This window comes from Truncatella angustata (genome assembly GCF_020726525.1).
Source record: "Truncatella angustata strain MPI-SDFR-AT-0073 chromosome Unknown BKA67scaffold_8, whole genome shotgun sequence".
In the NCBI taxonomy this organism is placed as follows: domain Eukaryota; kingdom Fungi; phylum Ascomycota; class Sordariomycetes; order Amphisphaeriales; family Sporocadaceae; genus Truncatella; species Truncatella angustata.
In genome coordinates, this window is record NW_025763388.1 from 2,373,798 (window position 1) to 2,398,697 (window position 24,900).

The following is a 24,900-nucleotide window of genomic DNA, read 5'->3' on the forward strand; positions in this document are numbered from 1 at the left end:
AAACCTACTTCTCTTTACTGAAAACCAATCGAACAATGGTGAAAGCGAGAGCGAGCACGAGAGCGAGAGCGAGAACCATAGCAACAGATCTGGGCAACCTGGCCATGCAACTGCCGATGTGCAAATTACCTTCCTATAATAGCGCTACTGTGCACTAACCACCGGCGGCAGGGTCCCGCGCGGGAGAAGCTGTGGTAGCACGGAAGAAGAGGTCCCTGCTTTAATATAAGCACCGGCGTTGAAGATCTTCGCGAGATTTTCAGGGGATTGGGGGTCTTCGCGCCGTTTGTTAATTGAAGCTTTCAGACCATTGACACGCCGCCATTGACAATCTTTCTAGCAGGCGAGACAGGGAGTCCTGACCACAGTAACTGAGCTCATTCGAGGTCGTACTGCAGGATACCCCGCATTGATAAAAAGCGAGAGCGAAGCTAGATCAAAAATTGATGCGAACGTGATTGCGTTGCCAGCACGCACACCACGGTGGCGCGGAATTGAGGGCACCCCGAAACGTGACGCATCTCACCATCAAGCCTCGCCGTATATGTTGTCACGACCCTTCTGAATCAGGACCACTGCAACAAATCCGCAACACTCTATACTTAGACTTAAGTCGTATGCAAAGTGCTTTGTTTTAATCAAACAGTCGTACAACAATAGTTCCATCCAGGCAAAGCTACGAGCTCTCTAAGCATTGCAAAATGGGGCATTCACAAGATTGGAGAGACGCTGTGGCCGAACGATGGCCAGTAGTTTCCTCTGTGGCTCTGGTCGCGTGTCTAGCTGTGTTTCTCCCCAGAGTTCTGAGACTCCTTCGCATGTTCACCTTTCCCACAGTTGGAACGGAACTTGGGGGCCCAGAGAAACGAAGACAAGCCTATCTGAACGGCGCCAGGAAGCTATACAATGATGGCTATCGAAAGGTATATTCCGTGCATGACTTTTGAGTGATTGCAAACAATCTCCGAGGCTAATTGGCGTTGAAGTTCAAAGAGAGAGCCTTCAAGATCACCACGTCGCGAGGTCAGTATAATCCTGGTCCTGAAGCACTCGAGAAGTTGTGCGCTCATATTCTGTCTCGCGGTCTAGACTCCACTGTTCTTGTACTACCTCCTAAGTACCTGCCAGAGCTCAAGAAGCTTCCGGACAGCATAGTCAGCATGGCAGCTGCGGTCGATGAGGTTGGTCGGGACCATTGAGTCTGCAACCTGGATATGGACTAATAAAACCTATCGCAGCATATGGAGGCTAAGTACACGAGAATCGAGACAACTGTACCCATTGTACCTCATACAATCAAGGCTGATTTAACGCCAGGACTAGGTTTGTGAACCATTCCTGTGAACTGGACTCATTCCCGTGTAGACCTGCTGACTATCACAGTTCGCCTTAACCCGGTGCTATCTAAGGAGGTCCAGGAGGTTATCGATCTTGAGATGCCTGAATGCTCTGAATGGACTTCTGTCAACATCCACCACAAACTCTTGCGTATCGTCGGCATGGTATCAGGAAGAATCTTCATTGGCCCTGAGCTTGGTCGCAAAGAGGAATACCTCGATGCAGCTATTAACTATACTATAGAAGCAATGGAGGTCCAACGCGCCGTCCAAAAAATGCGACCTTGGCTGCGTCCGATTCTTGCGAATCGATTGCCCCAAGCCAAGAAGCTGGACCAGAGAATTAAAGCCGCCGAAAGTTTCATGGAGCCTGTCGTCAAAAAGAGAATGGAACTTGCCACGTCGCCTGACAAGCCCGATGATATGCTTCAATGGTTGATCAGCGCTCTCGGGAAATTTCCCGATAAGGTCAGCCAGAACCTGCCGCGGGTCCAGCTAGGCATAAGTTTTGCTGCTATCCACACGACCGTACTCACAGCCACGAATGTGTCCGTACTTAACTATATCCTCTACCAGATCCAATTCCTAACACACAAGATGCAGGTTTTATAGTATTGCTGCCGTCCCGGACTTCATTCCCGAGCTCCGTCAAGAGATTGAACAGGCTCTGAGCGAGAACGACGGGGTTTTCACGAGCAACGCATTGCAATCAATGAAGAAGCTCGACAGTTTTCTAAAGGAAACACTGCGTTTCTATCCCGCCTCGATGGGTAAGACAGAACGTTCCACACTCAGGTATTTCGTGATTAACACGGACTGACGCGATCATCAAGCATCCTTCCAACGCAAAGTTCTCCAAACCTTTTCGCTCCATGACGGTCAAGTTATCCCTGCGGGTATCACCATCGAAGTCCCTGCCGTTGCTGTCAGCTTTGACCCGGAACTTTTCCCCGAGCCTGAAAAGTTCGATCCCCTGCGATTTTACAAGCTGAGGCAACAGGCACGAGAGGGTGGTGGTTCGGCCGAAAGCGCAGCTCTGAACCAGTTCGTGAGCGTCAGTCAAAACAGCTTGACATTCGGTTATGGACGCCATGCTTGTCCTGGGCGGTTCTTTGCGGCCAATGAGCTGAAGATGATTCTCTCCAATATGCTTCTGAAGTATGACATAAAACTGGCCGAAGGGTGCACAGAAAGATACCCAAATATGGAGTTTGCCCATATGGTAAGTCTCCGCTGCTCAGTGTCTCCCGTTGATCATGAAAATGTTAGTGAGACTGTCGACTAACCACGAGGCGTCTTAGTCTATTCCTGATCCGCACAAGGAGCTGATATTCAAGAAGCGTTGATTTCGGGGTGTGGGACTTCACTGTGGTACAATCAGCTTCGGCATATGAATTTGCAACTGATGTGGATGAAGTTTGCACTATCGCACCTAAGGCCTTGTGCTGTAGGTGCCTTGTGTACATAGATACCCAATAATACCTGTCGGCGGTAGCGGAGCCTTTGTTCTTTCCAATTAGTATTCATACCTTTTCGTAGTCACGTGCAACCAGGTCGCCTGTGAAGACTGAAATCGCAATAAGAATAAACACTGCGTTTGAGAACTAAAAAGGTGAGCAGCATTCAGACTCATGTGTTATTCCCTGTTGTAAACTAAGAAGCCATGACAATAGTTTCCGAACTACAGTCCACATGTTCTACGCTATTCAACATATTCGCACCCTCGAATTAGTGTCAAGTAGCAATTTGTTATATCATCTCATTGTATTGATTTTCGGATATCTCGTTGTCTAAGGTATTGTCTTCCTGAATTGCTCCGCTTCTCGCTGATAGCCCTATCCGTAGCCCCATAACGGCGTAATAAGTGCCCAACAGATATTCGATCTTGGAGTAATGCCAGACGCAAAGGAGTTCTTCCTTCCTTGTCGGTGAAGTTAACGTCGACATGCTCGCTGCCATGAGACAAAACGTATTCGATGACTTCGACCTCTGCGCATTGCACAGCTAGATGCAGAATTGAGGTGCCTCCGAGAAGTGCCAAGTTCGCCTCCGCCGCCGATACCATGCCCCTCTCCGAGGCTGTCCTCGATGTTTCGCGGATCATCTTGGTGATAAGCAGCGTGTCGCCCCGCTGAAGTGCCTGGACGACTTGCAGCAGACGGGTCCAAACTTCGATGATGGACGTGGGCTTCTTTCCTCTGCTCAAGTCGTGGCGATGCGTAATGGAAGCTCGCTCAGAAATTCGAGACAAGGATGGAATTAAATACGGCATTTTATATCGTAACTGTGCTTTTTTATTTTTCTTATGGTAGATATCTGGAAACTTGTGTTAGCATATGCAGCTCGCACATCGGAGTTGGGGAGTCGACATACCACTTTGGACAAGTGAATTGCGTTTCTAAGTAGGCTGTATGTAGAGGTCAACTTGAAATTGGTCATACGGGAAGAGAGTGCAATTGGACTGCTTTTTGATGATTTATTATACAAGTGCGAAGGTTCCGTTAGCGCCGAAAGCATTCGTGAAGTGAGAAATGTGTCTCTGTCTGAAGGTTCGCATACGATTTTCATTGGTCCACCTTTAGACAAGTTATAGCCTTTCTAGCTTTGTCTGGTTGCAATCCAAAGGAACCATTCGACCTTGGTAAGTCTAGTTGGGCGGCTTGAACTATCCATCTGGTCCGTGTGGCTGAGCACTGACAAACCTGGCGGCCGGTACTTTAGTAGTTACTAACTGACACATCTTGAGGCGGAGCGAATTTGGCAGGGAGGCAGGAAAACAGTTCGCCATACTATAGCTCATACGGTTCGTGAAGAAGATTCTTGCCCGAAGAACTTAGCTTCGGGTGAGAATCTTCTTTGTTCCAGCACTTGGGTTCGCCAGACTTACGCTTGTATCGCGCGGTTCTGCCTCGCTCTCGCTCCCGGTAGTCTGGTACTTCCCGGCTAGCGCCGCAATCCACCCGGCTGAGCCTATTAGTGAATTTTAATCATGCTCGAATTATGGCAGTGTTTGTTGAAACCATGTGCTCCCATGGTCGTCGTCCTATGTGATGCGGAAATGCACGATCTTTACTAGCTGAGGCATAGAGGTGAATTCTTGGTGATAAGTAGCAGCGACGGCTGACGCCAAAGTAGCTAGGCTACTCGGAGACCACCAGATAGCTAGCATCACTATAGTATAGAGGATCAACTTAACTTCACTAATGATAGGATCATCGACGTACTGCCGCTAACCTTGCAGATCCCTAGAAGCTTGGATTTGCATACAGACGCAGCCCTATCGGCATTACCGGGACAGCATGCTGAGGTAAGGAGACGGTTGAGGTAACTTATTCTGTAGATGGCTTGGAAGATATGGCAGCTACTCAATCTGGAAGCTCAACATATCTGGGTAGAAGCCAATCATTTGACAGGTACGAGTCGTACGAGGTCGAAGCTTGATACGAATTATTTTGATCGACCATTTTCAGATTACTTCGAAATCAGATGGAAGGCAGACTTCGCATAGATCGCCCGCGCTACCAAGTGGTCCATACGAAGCTTTCGGACCCAGCTTTAGGCGTGCAGATGTTTCCCCATCCGCAATAATGAAAATTAGAAAAAATGGCACTAACAGTGGCTCCACTTTGCTTCGTACTAGTACTCGTGCTCGGTCTCGTTTTGGCATCCCAATTATCCTAGCTCGTAGCTGGGACGCTAAAACTTGCCTACGTGTTTATACTAGAGTAGAGTACTACAGTCGTGTGCTGGTACCATGCTCGTTTCGGGTGGATGTTGTGAGGAACGCGAATCGCAAAGTACGTTTTATGTTATCGTGCTGCATACTGCTCGCACGTCTCACGTGAGTTTCAGCCGCTCCTGGAGGCTATACCGGACGACGTGGCGATCTGCCGGCGCAGAAGCACATACAATGATATTGCTGAGTCTTCAAATTATGGATGTGTGGTGATGTCCGATACGATTTGTATTTCACCATGTTACTGCTTTAAGCCCTCTTTTATCCATTCCAATAGCATATGATGATCTTAACATACTGGCGGCCATATCACGAACACGTTACTTCAACCACTGCTATTACCCTGGCTGCACCGTCGGTCAACGTCACCAACCTCGTCGTTTATGGCTTCGTTTTGGTCCCTATGTTGTACATAGCTTGGAAGCACGGGGGATAGGCATGATTGGTGTGTATGTGGTCGACTTTGCAGCGCATCATCAACTTTCGCCAACTTCTGACCTATGCGCAGGCACATTCCATAGCCATTTTAACTCACCCGGCTCGGTCACAACACATTGGACACATTCAGCCCATCTGCTGATCTTGGCCCCTTCATTCCTAGTTTCTGCGTCCAATTTTTGACTTTTGCAGCTCAGTTCGATGTGGCCCTTGCCCTCACGGCTGGTGGTGGGCTCAGCCGAAATATTGTGCCAGGCTCGATTTGACCGCAGCGGATCGAGGAGATTAAGATATCGTATCTTGACGACGACGGATTGAAGACTGCGGCTTTGAAAGGTGGACCCAAATCAGTGTTCCCGGGTCGCTGTTTGAGATTACTGCAACTTGAGGACAAACTGTTACGTGACCCGTCTCTCACAATGGAAGGAAATGTATTGCAATTATTTTTTTGTATTTACAATGATTCAGAAGCTAGCGTTTCGAATTTCCAAAGTTGACTCGTTGCTTCCATGGTTAGCTAAATAGGATTGGGCACGAATCCTCATCCGCCTATGGACCAATTAAATATGTAAATTTAACCATAAGTCTTGCTAGTGAATAAAACGAAGTCCACATAACTTAGCTTGCTGGCTCAGGTAGTTGGTCCAGCTATCTCTAAATGCCAGTCGATAGCCCGACTTCAATAAGAACGCGTTTCTTACTCAGCCTCGTTGCGATCAGGGGCGAAGGCTGTGCGGTTTCCACTCGCAGGCCTGAAAGATCTAGAAGGGGTTTCGAATGGTTCGAGGCCATTTATGCTATTGCTGATTGATTCTAGAAGTAAAGGAGGGTGGATCTAGGCTTATCCGCGAGCCAAAGTACCCCAGTCATACCATTGTGCAATAGCGCAGCCTAGCTCGCTGGGCAAGATGGATCGAGCCCCAGAAGCCAATCACATCATTTTCCGAGCTCGACGGCCCCAACCGCTTATACTAGAAGATAGAGAAAAAAAATCAAAGACGAAACAGAGAATTAAGGAATATAGAGGGATAGTGAAAAACACTAAAAGAACAATACATCATGACGCTAGCTTACCGACAATAAGCTCAACTACTAGTTAAAGCTGGGACTGAGGCGATGCTAATGCTGCGCAACACCGTCGCTTACTCGTAATCTATTGCCCTATATATGGTACACTCCTAACCCAATGTCAGGAATGCTAAATTGCTCACAACTCGTCCATTCATTCTAAAAGAATTACACAGTACTCAGCTCACAGCTAGTTCCATTCATTCACTTCGCTGTCACCCAGCCACGGAACAACCTGCACCTCCAAACATATAACCATGTCGAAAATTGCAGCAATGACGGGAATTTTCAACCATAGACTTCTGTTCGTCGTCCATATTGTGGAAGTAATTTTGATCATCACTGCGATATCTATCACAGTCGCGCGGATAGCTATCATGGGCAGAATCACGTCGAGGGCGGACACAATGTCCATAGGCATGGTGAGTCACCCTTCTCGCAGCGGCGGTGCCTATGTTTAGCCATGTACTAATAGACACACAGGGCGCAAAATCGCTTCTCTTCATAGCTTATCAACTTCTCACTCAACACGTCGAATCTCTCAAGAGATGGGGTAGTTTGAAAGCCAACACCATCCTGAACTGCCTGGATATTGTCTTTTGGGCGGCGGTGGTGTACCTTATGGCCCAAGCGAACGCTCTAAGCTGTCCCGTGCAGACCTGCGCCTTGTCCAAGCTTGTCGTGGCATTGGGCGTGATTTTGAGGTTCGTTGCCATGTAATCCCTCGAGTTGTTTGGATTGAGCATTGTGCTAATGTCTACTCTGCGTTCAGCTTGGTTTCTGTTTATACCTCCTGTGCGAGTTACCTCGCCTTCAGGAGCTCTCGGCTCGATTATAAAGACACGTTGTCAGTCGATTCCAGGGCCACCGATATTGAAACCGCGACTTTCAACATGCATCAAGTTAAGCCATAAGGTTGAATTAGATGTATATTTGTACCACAACAGAGAGCTACGATAAGGGTGTCAGTCAATTTCTATGGACAATCCAGCCATCAGTATAGTCAGTTGAGCAAGGCACAGCTCTAAAGATATGCAAACGTTTTTAAACATTCATGCATGATAAGAGTTCAATAGAAAACCTGAAATATCGTCTTGACTTAATTAGTGACTCGTCGTGGCTGCCGGCCATATAGAGATAGATTTCTCAAAAGTAGACTACGAACAAATGGATTCAAGATGACACATGTAGTAAGTACAAAGATAGATTTATGAGGCGAATTTCAAGAATGCTATACTAAAACGACATCGTCCTACATGTGAGGCTGGTAACCGACAAAAGCCTCACATTTTCGTCCTCGCACAAAACTTCATGGATTTCAGAGAAACTAGATAGCTGGTACTGTCTCCTCAACAGTCCTTTTGAGTACTCTGAATACAGATTATTCCTTGTTGTATTTTCTTCCAAACTGAAATGGATGATTGCAGTTCGAAAATTCCGGCCATCGAAAGTAAACGACTGTGTATTTCGGCCTCCAATCCGCTCAGCGTATTTCAACGTCAACTTAATAACTGCCTAATCTCATAAACTTAGTCTGCACAATTTATAAAGTTCCAGACTAACCAATCAACTAATATTCACAGTAATTAAATCACTTAGTCTGGTTCGTACTGGAGCCTCGTTTTGTCGAGCAGTCATGCCAAGCGAGAAGAAACTCCAGTTGTCTATACACTCGGCTGCTAACGTTATGCATCAGGTTTGCCGCTTTTGGTCGAGCCGACACGCACTTTTGACCAAGCCAACAAGGGGTAGGGAGAGAGGTAAGGCGACGGGAAGGCAACAATGTCCTGTACATTGAAACGCATATGACTTACGCGGAAACTTTGAGAACCAAGGTATCTGAGTACATGTTTATTTAAACAGTGCGAAGCAGGACGGAACTCATAGATTTGTAATTGAAGCCTGACCTTCAAACGCATCTCGTGGCACGGCAATGCAAGCCGGAGCGCTGATTATGATTTCGCCACGCTTCGCACCAACTAACTGTATTGAGTTTCATTGTCACTTTCCGGGCCTTGAGCAATGTGGGCCTTCAAAGCCCATTGGGTTAACTGAGGTTAGGTCGAAAAGGATTTAAGGTCAGTTTGCTGTTGGTGTGAATGTGACAGTATTTAAGTTAGCACATCGCTCTCAAGCACCCAAGCCCCGCTAATTAGGGAAAGAAGGGAAGGGCGCCATTGAACTTCAACTCCAATACCCAGTCATCTGCCCCCCACAAGCACTCGAAAATGAAGACGATCGGCATCATTGGCGGAAGCACAGATATAGCCACCGCTGAGTACTACAATCTGATCAATAAGCATGTCCGAGAAGAGCTTGGCGGTCTACACACCGGCGAAATCATTATCAACTCCATGGACCTTGCGCGAAGCGCACATTACGTCCACAATGGGTTGTGGGACGAGGGTGCAGATTACCTTCACGGCAAGGCTCAGAGTCTTGTGCGAGCCGGCGCAGACTTTATTATTTGCGTTTCCAACACGTGGCACCGGGTTTCTGATAAGTTTATGGCAGGCATTGACGTGCCGCTTCTTCATATCGCCGAACCCACAGCCAAAGCCATCAAGGAGCAAGGTCTGCAAAGGGTTGCTCTCCTGGGGACAAAGGCAACGATGTCTTCGCCATACCTTCCCGATTTGTTCGCCAACCAATACGGGCTGGACATCATCGTTCCAAAGGAGGAAGACCAGGATCTGATTGACAATGTAATTTTTCAGGAACTGTCCTATGCGCAATTTACAGACAAGGCTCGAAAAGAATATCTTACAATCATGGACGAGTTGGTTTCTGGTGGCGCTCAGGGTGTCATTCTAGGATGCACGGAAATTGGGCTACTGGGTATCACAGTCTGACCGCCCGAACGTGCCCATGTTCGATACGCTACGTTTACATGCCAAGGCTGCAGCGGTAAAAGCTGTCTATGGCTAACACGGAGAGATTCGATTAGGAATTCACCTAAACGGGTTCATAGAGATAGAGTGCAACTCCTTAGAACTACGGATGGCAGTGAGGAAGTGGTGTTGATGACGAGCAGATCTTATCGCAGTTTTAGGAAAGTGTCGATTGTTGCTTTTATGCTCGCACACAGGACCAAGAACCTTTTTCTTGAAATATATCAGCAACGTACAAAACTGAACCTGAGCCTTCTTGGCTCACGATGTGTGGGACGTTCAAGCTCATCAGACTTGAGACGGTGTCGTCGATCCTCGGATGTGACACATCTGCATCAAATTCCGACTCGGGCGGGTTCTCGCGGACTTACAGTTTTGCAGAATGCAGCTATTCAATCAACCTGGGGAACTGGGAGTGATACTTTTTCGAGATTGTTACTTTTCAACTCACCTAAATTCGTCGTCACTTCGTGTAGACTGCAGTCCTATTATTATTATTTTTAAATGTTTCTTCTAGCATCTTGAGTCAGATGTCGCCGCCGGAGGTTTCACTCGTCTCTATGATCTTGTGAGCGACTTTGACGTTTGGCTGATAGACAGGTCGTTCTAAGTAGACAGGTCGTTCTAACGTCGACTCGAGTCCTCACTTACTGAGGACAGCAGTCGAATATGGTGTCCGGTTCGACTGATGTCACACCAGGACACCAAGCCTTCTCATAGCCTGTTGGACATTGCGCCAGTGGAAATATGGCACCCAGACCTGGCCAGCAATCTTTATCCGGAGGAGTTCCGAGGGGTTCTTTTTTTTTTTTTTGGCTTAGCTTTGCTTGTATATGAATTGTGTTACCCATACTGCAGATAAGCAAGATACAGATATGGCGACAGATTTTGGCGTTTTAATAGCAAAGTATCTGTCAAAATCATAATTTGAAAGAAGAGAGGGACTACCTCAAGAAGAGGGGCGACGAAAGGCGTCAGCTTATATCCTAATAGATTTGTAACACAGTTGCGTGCAGGACGTTCCACGCGTATTAATGGGTACCATCGGGATCCGGCTTTCTGAACAGATCGAAAGCCGTGATTAATTAATAGCGAAAAACTATATAATCGAAATCTTAGAACGCTAGTTTGTAGGAGTGCTTCACTGCCTATGATCCAGGGATGCCATGGCTTACTATAGCCAGAGTATAATGTTGGGAACAATTTACAAGCGGGAAGATGCCCTTCATCGTCGGAGCCGGGAACATGTCTCCACCGAATGTGACACAATCATCAGAGTACTATAGACGCTTAAGCTTTCAGTTATGGACTAATTCTAGCATCTGCGATAGACATCACTAAGGACGGGCATGGTAGCCTTTGCAAATGAATTCCAGTTCACAGTTGAGTGACCACCTCCTGGACAGCAAGTACTGAAGAGATGAGCAAACTTGACTGGCCACGGACACAGTGGCCAAAGCTGACGTTGGGGGGTTTGCTGACATTACTAATCTACCTTCAGAATCATATTTGGCGGCGATGATCTCAAGCCAGAGTGACTCCTCATTGCCTCGGCCTATGTTTGCCTTGATGGATTCAGGGCCAAGTAGAGGCCCAGTCTTTGCAATAGAACACAAACTCTCGCAGACATCATCTGGCGGCACAGGGCCAAGACCGGTGTCAATAAAAGCGTCCGTGTACCCTCAAAGCGAACAATCAGGACAGCATGGACGTGTTGGTAGCAAGGAACAGCGACAATGGCCGTGGTGTAAGTGTTTAGAAAATCGACTTGTTTCCGTGGCGCTCATGATACAGGTGTAAAAAGAAAAGAGAAAGGTACCAGCAGAAGGATATGATATCCTGGATACGACGGCAACAAGCCGCTAGAGTGAATATCGCCGGGAGTAATCTCGTTCAGAACAAGAAGGACACAAAAGTCCTCTCGGTTTCGACTACGGCGACATCGTCGTAGACAGAAGAAGCAGAGAAGATTACTTCCCCGCTGGTCGTGTAGATTCTACGTGCTTCCCTTATTTCACACTGGCATCGGCAGTCAAATGCCGTAGACGCTGCGCATTTCTTTTGGCTACTAGGGAACGTTCGCCAATGCACATAGATATAGCAACATATCAAAGATCAGTCATGGTTATCGCCGCGCAGAAAAAAAAAAAAAAAAAAAAAAGACAAGGGTTTGTAATTTATAGGAGGCTCTGACCTGTGCCGCTAGGTCTTTCCAGAGGTGCGAGTGTTATCTACCGACATAGCATAGCTTGCCTCGTCCTAGTTTTCCACGGGATTACGGTGTCAGCAAAGTCCCTAGGCTCGCAGGATCTTATGCAACGCAGAAACAAGTGCTCATGCTTATGGCAGTCTGTGATGGTAGGCACTAAGTTGCGGGCGTGAAGTGTGATGCAGAGTCTGCTGCGACAAAGGCCATTGCCGGCCTCGTGCGGCTCTTTCTGCGGGACAAATAAAATTAGATGTTATCCGAATTGGGGGAGCATCAAGTTTATGCTTCATCAAGGCTCCCGACTCAGACGACAAGGGTCGACAAGTCGACTGAAATCAAAATTGTTAGTGACAGCTGTCGCATGGGTTCGAGGAAGTACGGACAGGTCAGGCAGAGCCCCTGAGTTCTGGGAAATGCATCAGTTGCTCCGTAATGTGTCTGTTAAATGTTGCTGAGATGCAGCGGGCGCTTAGCGGTCCAGTAAAGGCGCTGGGGCTAGGGGGTCTAGGAGGGGAGGGGAGCCAGTGCTTCCAAGATGTTAGCGCGATACTTGGCCGCCGCAAAGTACCAGAGGGGCCGTTCTGGCGGCGGAATAGCGCAACGAGGTACATTGGCGCTGCTAAAATAAGCTGGAGCTGGCGCGCAGACGGGATAGATTGCGATGGGTCCGGCCCAAGGTTAGATCAGGGAAAACAACATTGACATTGGCATTGGACTCGATCCCAATCGAACTGGACGGACGGCAACATATTCATTCATTCCTTCGCTTCGCTTCGCTTCGGTCTGCTTTGGTCCACGGAAAGAACAGAATACCTGCAGGCGTTGCTTCTTCTTTTGCGCCGACATTCACCCGTGGCGTCCCCTCGAGTGGCCTGTCGATAGATTGAGAGTCTCTCCAGCAATCACCGACCTCTTGCTGGCAGCAATCTCCGTTGCTACCACGGAACAACCAATCGGTCGAGGCGCCGTCACCGTTCTAGAACGCCTCGTCCCCCAGACTCCCATCATCACCTTACATGCCATACCGCCTCCCCGGTCGCAACCCTAAACAACCTCGACCACGGCGTCACTCACAGATTCCAACGCAACCACCACGTTGCCAGGCTCACGGGACGACATCATCCGGCAGTCTGAGCCCACCACTGCCGACCGACAATCCCGCGCCTCAGAGCTCGAACTCGGCCACACGAACGCTGCAGAAGACACAGACGTAGACGCCCACATTGGCCATCACCAACTCGATCGCGGACGCTCGCCTCCACCTCGTTATCCCTACGCCGCACCTGCATCTGGAGCCTCTGGACCCTCTGCATCGACCTCGTACCCGTGCTCCTTTGCCACTGCGCGACCGCCACCTCCGCCCTTTTCGAGTCTCTACGAATACGCATCCGCTGAGGATCTCGCCGACGACCACTTTGAGCGCCCAACCACTTGCACGAAAGAGGCACCCTCCAGACAAGTCGCAGCATCGTCCGCGACTGCAGCGCCAGCATACGCCCCGCCGACCTCGAGCCTTTCCGCGCAGTCAGCGTCTCCGTCCTCTTCCGCTCTTCAGAACGCCGTAGCCGAGACAAAACGTGCACTACCGCAGGACAACAAACCAGGGCCACCAGGTCAGGACAGTGACGACCCCAACGAGCCACCGCCTGCATACGAGGAAGGATACAGTCCGCTCTCGGCTTTCACCTATATCATGGCTGCCGCCGGAGGAGCCTCGAGTATCATTACTCAGGTACAGCAAGGAGGACCGTCCATCAATGCTATCGGAGGTAAGCTTCGTACTGCCTGAACGTTCACACGGTCTGGGCCGCAGCGGGTCGCTAACAGGCACACAGATGTTGGTGCAGATGAGACCATCACAATGGACTTGCGGTAAGACACGTCAAAACATGCCCCCCAACTAGCTGATATCCATGTACTCACACAATCACTCTGTAGGGGCACCCGCTTCGTGCTGTCCCGGGATGAGCTCCTGACGTTGCCTGAATTTGTCCTCCTGTCACTCTTCCCCAATGGGCTATTCCCAGAAGGCCACATGGGCGGCTTCGCCGACGGTGACGCGGTTCAAGTTGATGTTAGTACCCAGCACAATCACGGTGGTCTTGTCACTCGGGCCATTCCCCCAACAACTCCTGCCCGCATGGTCGCAAGCCCAACCAGCAACACAAGCCTCCCCCGTTCATCTACCACGCGCAACTTGCTCTCAAATATTGATATACATCTCACTGACCTTGCATCCCAGTATGACCCTGCATCCCTCCAATACATGCTAGACTTCTTCCGCAACGTCGCCCAATCTATCCCCACTGAAACTTCCCCTAATTCCTCTCCCGATGGAGGAGTTGCGCCGATTGATTCTCTCGGAGGAAGAGACGATACCAGCAAGCGTGCGGGAATCATTGTCCTTAGAGAAGATCTTGATTTCTACGTCATCCCACCTCGGGCAGATATTGAGCACAAGGAGATGATCGAGGTCAAGAGAGCCGCCGCAAGGGCTCTTCTGAGGCAAGACGGCATCTTCTCCGGGCTCAAGAGGAGTGACGAGCCAGGTACCACCGAAGCCCATCTGATTGAGATGCTCACGGCTGGGTAAGTCACCTTACACCACACCAAAACCTTGCACTAATAACTTGGCTGCAGCGGTTTCAACCACGATGACAGATGGGGCCACCGAGCTGGAGAGCCCAACAAAGCTGTCGTATGCAGTCTTGCTCTCGCCAGGTTACGCAGCGACATCCGTGGTAACGACATTGGTAACAATGCGGTCGGCATGGCCCAAAAGCTGCTTCTTTTCTGGCGAAAACCAGCCCGCCGTTGCTGGTGGGAAGGAGTCGACCTGGCAGACGTGGAAGGCATTGATGGCACATTGAAGGTCTGGATTCGCAGAGTGTGGACGCTCGAGATGAGTGTCATCGGACTGCGCTGATGGCTGGGTGGAACGGCGGTAAGGAAAACATCGTGATGATTGCTATTAATTTGTTCAGCGGCACAAGATTCGCCGTCCAGCTCAGGACAGGCTTTGCTTGCGTTTGGGATTCCCATTTGTTAATACTTGAGTTTCGCTTTTGGAGATACACTAGGCGAACGTTTTAAATTTCTTGTTTGTCTATACCATTTCCTTGTCACGAGATGCACTTTGCTCTTCGAGATGTGCACCGACCCATTACGTACCAAGACGAACTGAAGGCATATCGTGGTCTGTGGTAGTCCAAAACAATGCTCCAGCACCTCCCTTTCCATGACGACTTTCAAAGATCATCGCAGCCACTAAAACGGCCCCGGCGATGCGGGATGATGTACCCCCCACACCCGCCAGTATCGCAGCTGCACTACTCTTCTGATTCCAGCTCAAACATTGATCAGTATACAGCTTCAAATGAGATAATGTCATGCTTGGTTTTTGCATACTTGGTCTCTTCAAGAGCGAGATCATAGACTTGATGAAAACAATCCAATCCCTGAAGCTTCACTGCCAAATCTGTCTGCATCCGCGAACTCATCCTCCCCTCCCCCCCCAGAAATGTTCACGCTGATGCAGCTGTGCACCGAGCTCCGGGCCATGATCTGGGACGCCGCCATGCCAGGGGACATATCGGAAACCTGCATATTACAGCTCCCCCAGCCAGCCACCATCCATGACGCTCACCCCTCAGAGCTGCCGCCCCATCACGATGCAGCCCAAGGCCCCTCCCCACCGCTGCTGGTCGACACGGCCTTCCCCCTCCTGATGCACGTCTGCCGTGAGTCGCGGCAGCACGCCATGAAAAGAACCAAATTCCGCCACGAGCCCGCCGCGCACGCCATGGTCCCCTGTAGACCCTTCCGCCCCGAGCTCGACGTCCTCTACGTCCCGGACCCGGGCTCGCCGCCGCCCGCGCCGCTCGAGACCGCGCGGCACGTGGCGGTGGGGTGCTGGCGGCCCGTCTACGGGAGCGCCGGTGTCGTCGGGACCGCCATCTCCAGGGCCCCGACGGCCTCGTGTGTGTTCGGCGCGTTCCCGGGCGTCGAGTCGATCTCCATCGTGCTGCCGTCGTCGTCGTCGGGACGCAGGCCGGGGGACGCCAGATCCGCCGGCCCTGCCCTGCCGCGCGGCAGGTTCCGGCTGGAGCCCGTCTACCTCGGGGGCAGGTCGAACATCGTGGCGTCCTTCCGACGCGTGGACCGCGGCGCCGACGGGGCCCTGGCCGTAGTGCAGAGCATCCGCCGGGACGTCGCGTGTTATCACTCGCTGATGTGGCGGAGGCTGGGCGCCGGGTACGGTGGGCAGGGGGCCTTTGTGGAGATGGAGTTCGGTGCGCGTTACTTTACGACCTGGGCGTTCGACGAGAAGATGGGGGTAGGCGGCTTCCTCGACTGCGTGCAGTCCCCTCGGGGTTTTGCGAAATCAACAGGGGGCGGGGTGAGACGTCAAGGTGGTGTCACGAATCTAGGAGGGGGGTCGCGAGTGAATCATTTACTTTGAGACGTGAACGCCGCTACCTATCCCTGAATGCCAGCAACCGGGTCTCAATGTGAGGACCTAAACAAACCTCGCCCTATTATACATGTCTATATCGTGTCTGTTCCTCTATACCCGTTGCTCCCCAGAATCCTGGTGGTGGGTGGAACAGCCGATAGTAGTCGAAACTGAACTGGTACGGAGGTGCCAGAATGATTGTGCGTGAAGCACTGAACGAGGTATCTGGAAGCTTGTGTAGCTTTTGGGCGATCTAGAACAGTATTTGCCATGGTGGACAATGCCGCATGTTGTCGTGTGCTAGGAGCCGCTGCTGAAAACCAGGCTCGTGGCAAGGAAGAAGAGTGGTATGCGGTGGAATCCAGGGAAACCGACACCGCCTCCTAAACTACAACCTGTGGCTTCTGCAGTCGCCACTTAGATGTCTCGTAGATGGCAGGAATGCCTGTCTTCGAGAAATCGCAGTCTTCTTCGAGCATCTTGGCAATGCCCTTGGCGGAGAGCAGGATGAGTGGCATACCATGGCCATTGAAGCCAGCACAGATGTAAAGGCCCTCCTTCGACGGAACCTTGCCAATATGCGGCTCGTTGTCTTCGGTGTACTATCATATTGTCAGCTATGGTCATCGAACCAGAAGTGGTGAGCAGCGACTCACGCCCATGATACCAGTCCAGGTACTGTCAACTTTGGACTGAGCCTTGTCCCAACCAATGAAAGTTCGCTCCATGAAGCCATGAAAGTATGTGGCGGCTGCACGGGGCAACCGCGAATCGTCGACCACATCGAGCCACTGCTCCGGGTGCTTGAACTTCATGTTTGACCATGCGCCGCCGATCACGAAGCTTCCATCTGACAAGTTGCCCTGGTAGTCGGCTAATTTTGGTCCATAGTATTGGACCATGGACTTGAGCTTGCCTTGAGTAGGCGGCTCTCCACTGGCAGTGATGCGGCTGCAGATGCCACGAACCGGGTGGATGACCTGTTTGTACTCGGGCAACAAACCGCTGGTGTAACCATTGGTTGCAAACACAACCTGCTTGGCTCTTATGTCGCCCCTCTGTGTGGACACGGTCCAGTATCCGTAGCGATCCGCCGATTCTGAGACCTTAAAGACGGGCGTGTTGGTCTCCAAATAGACGTCTTTGTCAAGTGCGCATTTGAGAAGGTGCATGATGAACTTGTAAGGCCTCCAATCCTTGTCAGTCATGTATTTGTGCAACAGGATCAAGATCAAAGCACTCACCAGAGAGTCGCAGCAGGGAAAGTCGTGACCGCCTTTGCGCCTCGTACACCCGAGATTCTCTCTGCATCCTCAATGCCGTGGTACTTAACCAACTTAGCAGTGGGACATCCTTGCTGCTTCATCTCAACCAAGTTCTGTTTCACATCTATAGCCATCTTCTCATCCAGGTAGACATTGGCGGACGTGACTTCCTCAAAGTTGCACTCGATACGTTCTTTCTTTACTAGCCCTCTCACAGCATTGAGATTGGCTACCTCGAAGCAGGCGACTGCATTTGCTGCCGCGAAGCCTTTGGTGTCTCTCCGGTTGGCGAACCCAGCGTGAAGATCGGGTCTGCAATGTCCGCCTTCCGTCCCATATTAGCATTAAACCTTCCGCAGAAATTTAAGTGAACAAATGGTGACTGCTTACCATTTCGTCCTGTGGCACCAGAGCATGCCTCCCGTGCTTCTAGGATTGTGATACTAGGTGGGTTCGGTTTGTCCTTGACGAGGTAATAGGCACAAGCAGCTCCGGCAAAACCAGCGCCGATGACGATGATGTCCTGCTCTGCAGGAAGTTCATCAGTGCTGCTATGGTTATCAATATCGTCGAGATCAGTACGCCAGAAGGGCACGGTGGCATTGGTGACGGGAAAGTTGCATTGTGATCCCATGTTGACTGTTTGGGTGGCTGGAATTGTTTGAGTGATGTGAAATTATTGTAGTTGGCGACTCGATGTGAGATCTCCCAATTAAGGCAATTGCTATGATGAAAATGTGAATTGTGGTTGGGAAGGGAAAGAAGAAGAAAAGAAAAAGAGTATTTTTTGCTGCGTTTGAGTTTAGACTAGAATCGGCGCTGGTTCAACCACTGATGGTGTTTGAAGTGAATTCAATTGCGAGATTGATCAATGACAAATTCACAGGTAGGCCCCTGCCATTTTATACAATTCAAACAACCTTTGTGAGGTGAAGCAATCACGAAGTGGGATCACAACGCTGCGGAATGGGCGATATCGTGTGACGCTCAGAATTGAGAGCCGATCCGGGGAACAAGTCACCGGTTGTGGGACAAGAAACCCGGGCAGGTCGCAGGCTTGGGATACAACGTCCGTATCCGCTTTCCCTATGTTCGAGATGAGGAATAGCAGTAGAGTACAAGGCGAAAAGTCAAAACAGATACGGGAAACATGGAAACACAGAGGTTGCGGAAGACAAACACTTTTTGGAAATCAACTTTGGGTGACACTTGCAGTGATGTACGAGACCGAGACCATGCGAACCGCACGGTTCAACAAACAAAGCCAGCCTCTCCGGAACCTGTACGGAATCGTCCGTTATCGCCTTGATCTAATCTAGAAGATCAAAGCCTCGAAAATAAAAACCTTGTCTGTGAATCATCAGCATCATATGGCGGTGAATATCTACCAAGCCTGCTCTCTCGAGATGGGCGAATTATGTGCCAGGGCCACCCGTGTAGCCCGGATATCCATGTGCTCTCGTTCCCATTGGCAGTGGCGTACAGAATCCACTTGGGGCACCTCGGTTAGTACCGACAGGCAGGTTACCGGTCCACTGAAATTCCCCAAGTTCACACGTCGTCCCTTGCAGCACGCAGCGTTAGCCTGCCATCCAATGCACCACCTGCAGGTGACGATATTGTGGAATCTTCAAGAACCCAAGATTCGGGCGTTCCAAAGTCCTTCCAGAGGCGGTGAAAAGGCACCCACAACATACGATGTAGGGCTGATGATGAGACTCCCAAGGTGAAGCGGTCGGTTCCTGGGCGAATTACGTAGGGACCCGCATTCTGCGGAAACCTTGGCGGGCGGCCGTCAGGGTTCTCCGAGGTCGGTCCCAAGGTCAATAAAACACGGTTCCACGTTGCCCCTGAAATGCCCATGTTTTGGGATGGGCAATAATCCGTAAGCATCGAACCTAGACCGGTTGCTGGGTATGGTGTTTCCATTGTCGTGGAACAGCGCTGGCTACGAGATGAGACGACGCGGGTTCCATTCTTGACTCACTGCCTCTGAAAAGCTACAAGAAAGCTTACACAGGTCTCTATCTATCAGCTGTTCTTCTGCGATTCCCAGTACAAGACGGTCCCGTTGATCCCTCAGTCATCTGTCTGGCACTAGAGACAAACGCAATGTTAATATGGTTCGAAACTCTGGCGACGGTGAAGAACAAACAGCTGATGAACATGCTGAGCGAATGCAATCGCTCGAGCCCACCGTATAAGCTTTGTCGCTTCTCATGCACGCCAGTCGCAATTGATTGTAGGAGATCGATAGCTCGGCCTCGGCCTCGGTTGCGGCGGAGATATGACAGGTCATATGGAGGCTGCTACACCCGGAGTGGACAAAACGGCTGCCGGATACCTTGATCTTGAGTCCGTTGTTATTCTCCGTCTCGGCCTCGGTACTTGACAAGTCGCTAAATCAATGCGACGGTCCGAAACTCGGGTCCATGAGGACTGATATTTAAAAATCGAACGGCATCATCTAGGCCCATGCTGACTGCTCCTAATTACGCACGCATGGGTGTCATGTAGTGAGATGGCTTCTAAAAGGTAGGGCTATCTATGCATCTTGAGCCTTGGGGGGGAAACATTCTCACAGGTATCGCATGTGCGACTTAAGAGCTTACGTCTCGCTGTATTATCATGCACCCCAAGAAGAAAACGTCGGCACATGCAGGGATATTTTTCATCGATGACTGTAAACTTTCCGAGAAGAAAGGACTCCGATGACTAAAGCATCAAGTCTTTACTTGTTATAGATGTATGTGTTCGCAGTCGCCACTCAAATTTCACTAAAGACTCTGGTAGCATAGCCGTGGTAAATCCTGATAACTTCTAAATTGCTCAGTGTTTAAGAACGGTAGCCTCTTCAGCCTTAGAATCGAAAAAGGAAATCAGAAAACAAAGAACAGAAACGAAAAATAATTGTCCATGCCAATCTAACGTGTGTTACTCTGGGTTGGCCGTTGGAAGTCCCTTGCGCCGAAATAGCGACGAGTGACACACCACTATGCACGCGTTCAAGCAAACAATGCTTACCACCCTTCTTCCGACGATCCTCAATTTCTTGTATCAACCCAAAGTGCATGATCGGTAATGCGTCGACGAAGCTCAGTGGATATCTACCTCGGGTTACTATCCATCAAAGATGCATCCAAGCAAACATGTGTTTTATGGCTCTCAGCGAGACCTCTTGCTGTATTTCTAGTCGAGTGAGCCTCGACACGGGACCCATCGAACAGGATATTAATGCTTATAGGGACTTGAATGTCCTTCCCTAACAACCACCTCGCGACACTCCACTCCAAGATTGATGCCCGTAACACTGTTTCCATCTTCTAAACTCTCGACCTATATATAACTATAGAAACCCTATTTCGCACCATCATAACTCTGGCCTAGCTTCCACTGATATGGCAGCCAGTCTATGCACTATGGACAACCCGTCAGAGTCGTGGCGATGGTCCTGCTGCACTAGCAGCGCTGCAGTTCAAAGGAAGTTACAAGATCCTGCCGAATGCTTGCCCAACCCTTCCGGACGACAACTTGCACATCTGTAGTGCGACCACTGGAACACCTCCACAATCGCTAACATTGCGGTTTACTAAAGAAGGGGCTAAGATACCGGTTCCAAAGCGTGCAGTCAAGATCTTTACGCAGGATCATGTAAGTTTCTTACGCCGGTGTGGTTTTACAAGCTCACGTGTCTTGAGATGATCCGGGCAACTCCAGAACAAGCACAGACATTGATCCTGGAAGCTTTTACGTCAACTGCGGCGACGATAGTTGAGCAAGTGGTGACTTCTTCAATGATACCATCTTGATACCGAGCATCCAGGACCCAGGCATACCGGTGACGGGCAATTTTACGTTTGGAGTAGGGCTGGTCATGGATTCGAATGCTGGTATTGAGGAGGTCGCCATTGGCTTGCTGGATCTCGGGGATGTGCGCAACCTGACAGCCTCCAACTACTCCACTCTGCCCGCTGCAATGGCACGAAAAGGTATCATTGCTTCAAGTGTATATGGTTTCTGGTGTGACTATCCCGGTCCAGTCAAGTCCAACAGCTCTTTGTAGCTACATAGTAGTTAATTGGTTCATGTAGCTGGCACGCCAGATACACCGAATGCCGCACTCTTCTTCGGTCGTATCGACACACAGAAGTATATCGGCCACCTGTAGCGCATGCCAATGCAGCCATATGTAAAAACATGGTGCAACAGGACCATGCTGGGCATGCCTTTGACATCACTCCAAACTGTCAGTCCTAGTGGATCGGACAACATACCGTTTTCCACGGATCCGTTGGAGATTGACATTAGGCTTGGGTTTCCCACAATCAACCTACCTTCTGCCATAATTCATCAGATATACGGTATCTTGGAAATACGGTATCCTAAGACTTTCGATAATGCCCCATGGATACCCTGCGATATGGCTTCCAGCAAGGAAGCAAATGTTGATGTCAGTGCTTCATATGATTGAATTATTGCGACTTCACCTTATAGTGCAGAGCCCGAGGTCTCGGGAAGGGTTGTTCAACATATGTCATCTGTTGTGATGGGGGATGAAACGACGATGGTTCACTCTTTGAAATTATGTCTGTCGCCCAAGAAAACAAGCGTCTGGTGCTGTTTACTCGGGCCCGGCTACCAAGCTAATAGAGAACGATGTCGCATTTCAGGGCGGGATTCGGAGATAGGCGGGACTTTTCGTATTTCGTAATTAATCTCTGTTGACTGAATGTCATTGTTACGACCAGACTGCCTCGACTCTTAAGATTGTTTAATAATGCACAGAAGTGTCGATTTGACTACCTTGAATATTTGGAGCTTGGATTGAAGGTGACTTGCAACCGTGGGTACCAACCCAAGGGGCACGGTAGGGTGAAAGTAAATGCAACGCGATTGGACGTGATGATGTCATTGCCAAGGCATCTTCATCTCGGACTTTCCAAAAGTCAAGATCAGCCAAGGGCTGAAGCTTGGAAATGTGCCCAACTTGCCAACCTCGCCAACAGTCTCGGATGTCCTTCCGGAAGTCGCGGGGTAGCTGCTTGCTAAGCCGCTCGGCGCCCTCATTGATTGTCGCAATGGGACTATCGGATTGGTGCGCGAAGGCTTGAAGTGTTTCAGAATAGTGTCCGGCATGAAGGCATCGCCGCCAAGCTGATGGTTTTTGTTTGCCATTACCAAGTAGCTTTCTTCGATTCCAAATTCAAGCGCTACCAGTGAACAATGTCTCGTTCTTTCCTTCGTCGATATCTGTTGCCAAACATGACTTCTCTGAATCCATGATCTTGGTGTGGTAAGATTTCCAGCTAGCAGCAGTGATGTTACAGCATCTTCCATGCCTGTAAAGAAAGCCACCGCCAGGAGAAACATTCTGAGTAAACAACACTAATTACCACACTCAACATATTAGCTGCGTGGAAGAAAACCATTTGTTAGGCTTTATTCACCACCGGAAGCACCCTCCAAGATGAAGTTGCAGAGCTTGCTCAGTGTTGCCAGCGCGGCACTACTGTACTGTTTGGGATCAACCGAACCCACCGACGATTGTTCCAATATCTTGCAACCGTCGTACTCAGCACCAGTTCTCGGCTCAGGTTGGATTGCCCAGCTGGTGGCCACCGGGCTGACAAAGCCGCGAAGCATCATCTGGGATAGCAATGGTCACTTGCTGGTCGTTCAGCAAGGTGTAGGCATCCAGAGACTAACTTTCAATGACAATGGTACAACATGCTTGTCAGTCGCTGACAGCAGCAGTGTTATCGAGCACTCTGATGTGAGTCAACGAGACTTGTGATCTAGGAAACTCGACTGACGGGTACAGCTCAACCATGGCATCACATTCTCCAATGACGGGAACACGTTGTTTGCTTCCAGTTCACAAGACGTCTATGCTTGGACTTATGACCCGAGCTCTGGTACTGTCAGCGGTAGCCCGCGCACGGTGGTTCAAAATCTTGGTGGCACTGGACATGTGACCAGAACCCTTCTCATGACCTCGAATAACCAGCTTCTTGTCTCGAGGGGTAGTGGCGAGAACGTTGACTACAGTGCGCAAGATATCTCTTCTGGAGTCTCCCAGATCCGCGCGTTTGATATGACTAGTTTTCCTGACAGGCCGTTTGACTATGCATCGACTGGAACAAGACTTGGATGGGGACTCAGGAACTCGGTCGGCATTGCTGAAGAACCAACAACCGGTGGCATCTTTAGCGTTGAAAACTCTGTCGATCAGATCGAGAGAAATGGAAACGACATTCACCAAGACAACCCAGGAGAAGAGATGAACTATCATGGATTTTTAAACGGGTCAACAGAGAACCAAGGCGGCAACTACGGCTATCCTGACTGTTTCGCCCTCTGGGACACCAACATTCCTGACCTCGGCTCTCTAGGAGTGGGCAGCCAGTTTCCGCAGAGCCAAAATACGTCCCTCAATGACACGACATGTAGCGATGAGCGTGTGTCACCGAGACTTACCTTTCAGGCTCACATGGCACCACTTGATATTATTTTCGCACCTGATGGCAACACAGCTTATGTCTCGTTCCATGGTAGCTGTAAGTGACATATACCCGCCGCATCTATTGCAATTATTGACTTGTCTTATGATAGGGGACAGAGACAATCCAGTTGGGTACATGGTGGCAAGTATCGCATTCGCCAATGGCCAGCCCGTCGAGGCCGCCAACTCAAACCAGTCCTTGAGGTATATCATGTCAAACGCGGATAACAGTGCTTGCCCCGATGCATGCTTCCGACCTGTGGGTCTGGCTCTTGATTCTCAGGGACGTCTTTACATGAGCTCCGACTCCACAGGCGAGATTTACGTGCTTGCCCAAGCCGAAGTTACAACTGGTGGTGGTGGTGGTGGTGGTGGTGCGACGACTAGTGGTACACTTGTCACCCCTTCCGCTACTAATAGCAACAACGCCGGTTCCTACGGTCATACATTGGGTGCAAGAGCATACATTGGAAGTGGGACAAGTTGTGGGTGGGGTATCTTGTTGACAGTCCTGGCTTGCTCTGCCACTGGGTTCGGGTTACTCATTACCTTCCCGCATGTCTAGGCGCCTATCCGGGAAGTACACAGACGACTTACAAGGCAGTTATCTCTTTGATGGAAGAGCAGGTATAATCACGCTATCGATCTCGACATAACGACATGGCTTATCTATTCACACTCCTGTATCCACCCAGTAGAAATTATATTCACGAAAATGCTGCTTCATTCACCCTTGTGCTTCAATCTTATGTTAATATTCATGTAAATGTTGTTGCATCGCCTAACAAGCAAGCCGGTGGCTACACAAGCAAGGTATCCATCTGTAGGAGACAGGAGACGCCGCTTGGCATCAATTCCTGTTGTGCGTTGAAGCTTGCATGATTGTTTGTTTGTTTGCGTTGTTCAACGTCCAATGATGGTTGCTTTGAAACCAACACTACCTCCCTTGGCGCATGGGACATTGTAAGCTATTCACATCTAGCGTAAATGTGATCCCA

General features: G+C 49.9%; 10 protein-coding genes across 10 annotated transcripts; 7 read left to right on the plus strand and 3 right to left on the minus strand.

Annotated features, from left to right (window-relative positions):
* Positions 1–281: 281 nt before the first annotated feature.
* Positions 282–2,910, plus strand: BKA67DRAFT_579280 (cytochrome P450). Its single transcript, XM_046103760.1, has 8 exons — positions 282–923; positions 987–1,023; positions 1,090–1,181; positions 1,239–1,323; positions 1,384–1,885; positions 1,941–2,107; positions 2,171–2,559; positions 2,639–2,910. The coding sequence occupies exons 1-8, from the start codon at positions 702–704 to the stop codon at positions 2,681–2,683; spliced, it is 1,539 nt and encodes a 512-aa protein (XP_045954561.1). The 5' UTR covers positions 282–701; the 3' UTR covers positions 2,684–2,910.
* A 108-nt stretch (positions 2,911–3,018) lies between these two features.
* On the minus strand, positions 3,019–3,359 carry BKA67DRAFT_579281 (uncharacterized protein; the record flags this gene model as incomplete). Its single annotated transcript, XM_046103761.1, has 1 exon — positions 3,019–3,359. A coding segment is annotated over exon 1 (205 nt), but the record flags the coding sequence as incomplete, so codon positions are not given.
* Positions 3,360–6,836: 3,477 nt separating this feature from the next.
* On the plus strand, positions 6,837–7,299 carry BKA67DRAFT_683382 (uncharacterized protein; the record flags this gene model as incomplete). Its single annotated transcript, XM_046108967.1, has 2 exons — positions 6,837–7,001; positions 7,063–7,299. The coding sequence occupies 2 exons, from the start codon at positions 6,837–6,839 to the stop codon at positions 7,297–7,299; spliced, it is 402 nt and encodes a 133-aa protein (XP_045954563.1).
* Positions 7,300–8,807: 1,508 nt separating this feature from the next.
* On the plus strand, positions 8,808–9,431 carry BKA67DRAFT_539878 (Asp/Glu/hydantoin racemase; the record flags this gene model as incomplete). The annotated part of the gene is made up of 1 exon (XM_046100703.1): positions 8,808–9,431. One exon carries the CDS (start codon positions 8,808–8,810, stop codon positions 9,429–9,431), a length of 624 nt encoding a protein of 207 aa, XP_045954564.1.
* Positions 9,432–13,425: 3,994 nt separating this feature from the next.
* On the plus strand, positions 13,426–15,011 carry BKA67DRAFT_579290 (stress response protein Whi2). Its single transcript, XM_046103762.1, has 4 exons — positions 13,426–13,551; positions 13,618–13,753; positions 13,922–14,268; positions 14,320–15,011. The coding sequence occupies exons 1-4, from the start codon at positions 13,541–13,543 to the stop codon at positions 14,603–14,605; spliced, it is 780 nt and encodes a 259-aa protein (XP_045954565.1). The 5' UTR covers positions 13,426–13,540; the 3' UTR covers positions 14,606–15,011.
* Positions 14,926–16,449, plus strand: BKA67DRAFT_404341 (uncharacterized protein). The gene has a single exon (XM_046096716.1). It carries the CDS (start codon positions 15,200–15,202, stop codon positions 16,139–16,141), a length of 942 nt encoding a protein of 313 aa, XP_045954566.1. The 5' UTR covers positions 14,926–15,199; the 3' UTR covers positions 16,142–16,449.
* On the minus strand, positions 16,185–18,034 carry BKA67DRAFT_683383 (FAD dependent oxidoreductase; the record flags this gene model as incomplete). Its single annotated transcript, XM_046108968.1, has 4 exons — positions 16,185–16,737; positions 16,792–17,323; positions 17,380–17,725; positions 17,791–18,034. The coding sequence occupies 4 exons, from the start codon at positions 18,032–18,034 to the stop codon at positions 16,519–16,521; spliced, it is 1,341 nt and encodes a 446-aa protein (XP_045954567.1). The 3' UTR covers positions 16,185–16,518.
* Positions 18,035–20,510: 2,476 nt separating this feature from the next.
* On the plus strand, positions 20,511–21,957 carry BKA67DRAFT_649703 (uncharacterized protein; the record flags this gene model as incomplete). The annotated part of the gene is made up of 6 exons (XM_046106022.1): positions 20,511–20,597; positions 20,788–21,051; positions 21,224–21,389; positions 21,492–21,549; positions 21,610–21,850; positions 21,895–21,957. Exons 1-6 carry the CDS (start codon positions 20,550–20,552, stop codon positions 21,955–21,957), a joined length of 840 nt encoding a protein of 279 aa, XP_045954568.1. The 5' UTR covers positions 20,511–20,549.
* Positions 21,958–22,308: 351 nt separating this feature from the next.
* On the minus strand, positions 22,309–22,770 carry BKA67DRAFT_539882 (uncharacterized protein; the record flags this gene model as incomplete). Its single annotated transcript, XM_046100704.1, has 1 exon — positions 22,309–22,770. The coding sequence occupies one exon, from the start codon at positions 22,768–22,770 to the stop codon at positions 22,309–22,311; it is 462 nt and encodes a 153-aa protein (XP_045954569.1).
* BKA67DRAFT_579301 (glucose sorbosone dehydrogenase) lies at positions 22,369–24,628 on the plus strand. The gene is made up of 3 exons (XM_046103763.1): positions 22,369–23,173; positions 23,222–23,957; positions 24,013–24,628. Exons 1-3 carry the CDS (start codon positions 22,868–22,870, stop codon positions 24,465–24,467), a joined length of 1,497 nt encoding a protein of 498 aa, XP_045954570.1. The 5' UTR covers positions 22,369–22,867; the 3' UTR covers positions 24,468–24,628.
* The last annotated feature ends 272 nt before the right edge of the window (positions 24,629–24,900 follow it).

Bases quoted from the DNA above. Each gene is read 5' to 3' on its own strand.
- BKA67DRAFT_579280 (XM_046103760.1), top strand. From the start codon at position 702: ATGGGGCATTCACAAGATTGGAGAGACGCTGTGGCCGAACGATGGCCA. The intron at 2,108-2,170 runs GTAAGACAGAAC...GCGATCATCAAG, and splicing joins TTTCTATCCCGCCTCGATGG to CATCCTTCCAACGCAAAGTT. The intron at 2,560-2,638 runs GTAAGTCTCCGC...GAGGCGTCTTAG, and splicing joins ATATGGAGTTTGCCCATATG to TCTATTCCTGATCCGCACAA.
- BKA67DRAFT_579290 (XM_046103762.1), top strand. The intron at 13,754-13,921 runs GTTAGTACCCAG...CTTGCATCCCAG, and splicing joins GTGACGCGGTTCAAGTTGAT to TATGACCCTGCATCCCTCCA. The intron at 14,269-14,319 runs GTAAGTCACCTT...ACTTGGCTGCAG, and splicing joins ATTGAGATGCTCACGGCTGG to CGGTTTCAACCACGATGACA.
- BKA67DRAFT_579301 (XM_046103763.1), top strand. From the start codon at position 22,868: ATGAAGTTGCAGAGCTTGCTCAGTGTTGCCAGCGCGGCACTACTGTAC. The intron at 23,174-23,221 runs GTGAGTCAACGA...TGACGGGTACAG, and splicing joins GTGTTATCGAGCACTCTGAT to CTCAACCATGGCATCACATT. The intron at 23,958-24,012 runs GTAAGTGACATA...GTCTTATGATAG, and splicing joins TGTCTCGTTCCATGGTAGCT to GGGACAGAGACAATCCAGTT.
- BKA67DRAFT_404341 (XM_046096716.1), top strand. From the start codon at position 15,200: ATGTTCACGCTGATGCAGCTGTGCACCGAGCTCCGGGCCATGATCTGG.